Source organism: Rhinopithecus bieti, unplaced genomic scaffold (assembly GCF_001698545.2).
Source record: "Rhinopithecus bieti isolate Rb0 unplaced genomic scaffold, ASM169854v2 scaffold_25871, whole genome shotgun sequence".
Classification (NCBI taxonomy): Eukaryota; Metazoa; Chordata; class Mammalia; order Primates; family Cercopithecidae; genus Rhinopithecus; species Rhinopithecus bieti.
In genome coordinates this window covers 1-1,735 of record NW_016811539.1, presented here as the reverse complement: position 1 = coordinate 1,735, position 1,735 = coordinate 1, and the positions used below count along the sequence as shown (strand labels likewise).

Below are 1,735 nucleotides of genomic sequence, written 5' to 3'. Positions count from 1 at the left end.
CAGGGGGCTTAGGATGGGGAGGGGCTCAGGATTGGGGGGCTCAAGAAAGGGGAGGGGCTCAGGGTGGGTGAGGGGCTCAGGATGGGGGAAGGTGTTGGGGGCAGTTGCCACCTTGGTCGGAAGCAGTGGTGTTTTGGACAGGAGGGGCTGGCCCTCCGCTGATCCCGGTAACCCAGGCCTGGCTCAGGGCTTCTTGGGGACGTAGCGCTGGATCCAGTCCAAGTAGTAGGTGACGCGGGTATAGATGCCGGGCCGGTTGGGCTGGGCACAGCCCTCACCCCAGCTGACCACGCCCGCCTGCAGCCAGGTGCCATTCACCTGGCAGACCAGGGGCCCTCCGGAGTCGCCCTGCGAAGGGCAGGGGTCAGCGCTTGCCGGCCAGGCTCCGGGGATCGGGGTGGGGGAGTCAGCGCTTGCCAGCCAGGCTCCAGGGATCAGGGTGGGGGACACGAGGACCCACCTGGCAGGAGTCGTGCTTTGCGCTCCCCGCACACAGCATGTCATCACGGACGATTTGAAAGCTGTCTCCCGTGTGGAGGCCGGTGTGATATTCCGCATCGCAAAGTTGGTTTTCCACTATGGGGACTTCCACCTCCTTCAGTGGGTATGGCGGCGGCAGTTGCACTGTGGGCGGAGGGGGAGGTGGAGCCGGGCCTGGGGCTGGATGGGTGCTGCTGCGTGGACTTGGCGGCCGAGTCATGGGCCGGGGAGACAGCGCCATGTGGCCAGCACTGTCCTGTGCCTGCGGCCCCGGAGGAAGGGGCAGCCCCGGGAGAAGGGCGGCGAGTGCAGGCCGGGCCCCTCCCCTGAGGCTGATCCTGGGTCCCGGCCCCATTTAAGCCCCATCTGGGGAAGGGAGGGGAGGGCCCTGGAGGTTGCCAGGCTGGGATCCATGGCACAGGAGTGCAGGGCCTGGGCCCCTGTCCCCCCCCGGGCTCAGCTGACTTTGGTCTGGGCTGGGCCCACGGTCCACAGTCAGACCCACAGTCGAGGGGAACACAGGGCCCCAGGCTCAGCTTCTCCTCTGTGTGGGGTGGAAGAGCAGGACTGTGGCTCCGGCCCCCTCTGAGTGGCCCCGAGGTCAAAGCCCAGGGCCGCTGCTCAGTGGAAGAGCAGGACTGTGGCTCTGGCCCCTTCTGAGTGGCCCCGACGTCACAGCCCAGGGCCGCCGCTCAGGCTGTGGCCCAAAGCTTTGCTCTGAATTATGGATAAAATGGGGACAAGACCTACTAGAAGTGAAAATGTGCCTCATGGAGGGTCAGAGTGAACTTCATCCAGCCCCCCACAGCACCTGCCACGACCTGGAGTCCCAAGACCCTGAGCTGACCGTGGCACAGGGATGGAGGGCAGGCGGGTCTCATCCCAGCACCCGTCTCCCTCCTTCCAGCAAGACCCCCTTGTGATTTCTCTCTCCACGTAGCAAGTCCGTGACATACGAACTTTTGATGCACCCTTTCAGGTTAGGGGAAACCGAGGCACAGAGGTGCTAAGGGACTTGCCCAAGCCCTGGGGTTGGGGGGCGCCCAGGCCTGTTGGACTCACCGTCTCTGCTCAGGGCACCTGCTGCCTCTCGCCCCCGCCCGCTCCATTCATCCTGGCCTCCAGAATCCCCCTCCCTGAGCTGCCCCGAGGGACCCCATCACCCCAGAGGCTGGCCCATGACTGTGACCTGGTGCCCACCTGGCCCAGCCTCCCGCTGTCCCCGGACCCACCATCATTGTCCACGTCGCCCCAG

The 1,735-nt window shown here is 65.8% G+C and overlaps 1 protein-coding gene across 1 annotated transcript; it reads right to left on the bottom strand.

The window, feature by feature from the left end:
- Nucleotides 1-27: 27 nt before the first annotated feature.
- LOC108543496 (tryptase alpha/beta-1-like) lies at nucleotides 28-1,731 on the bottom strand (the record flags this gene model as incomplete). The annotated part of the gene is made up of 3 exons (XM_017893981.1): nucleotides 28-348; nucleotides 461-624; nucleotides 1,713-1,731. Coding segments are annotated over 3 exons (348 nt in total), but the record flags the coding sequence as incomplete, so codon positions are not given.
- Between the last annotated feature and the right edge of the window lie 4 nt (nucleotides 1,732-1,735).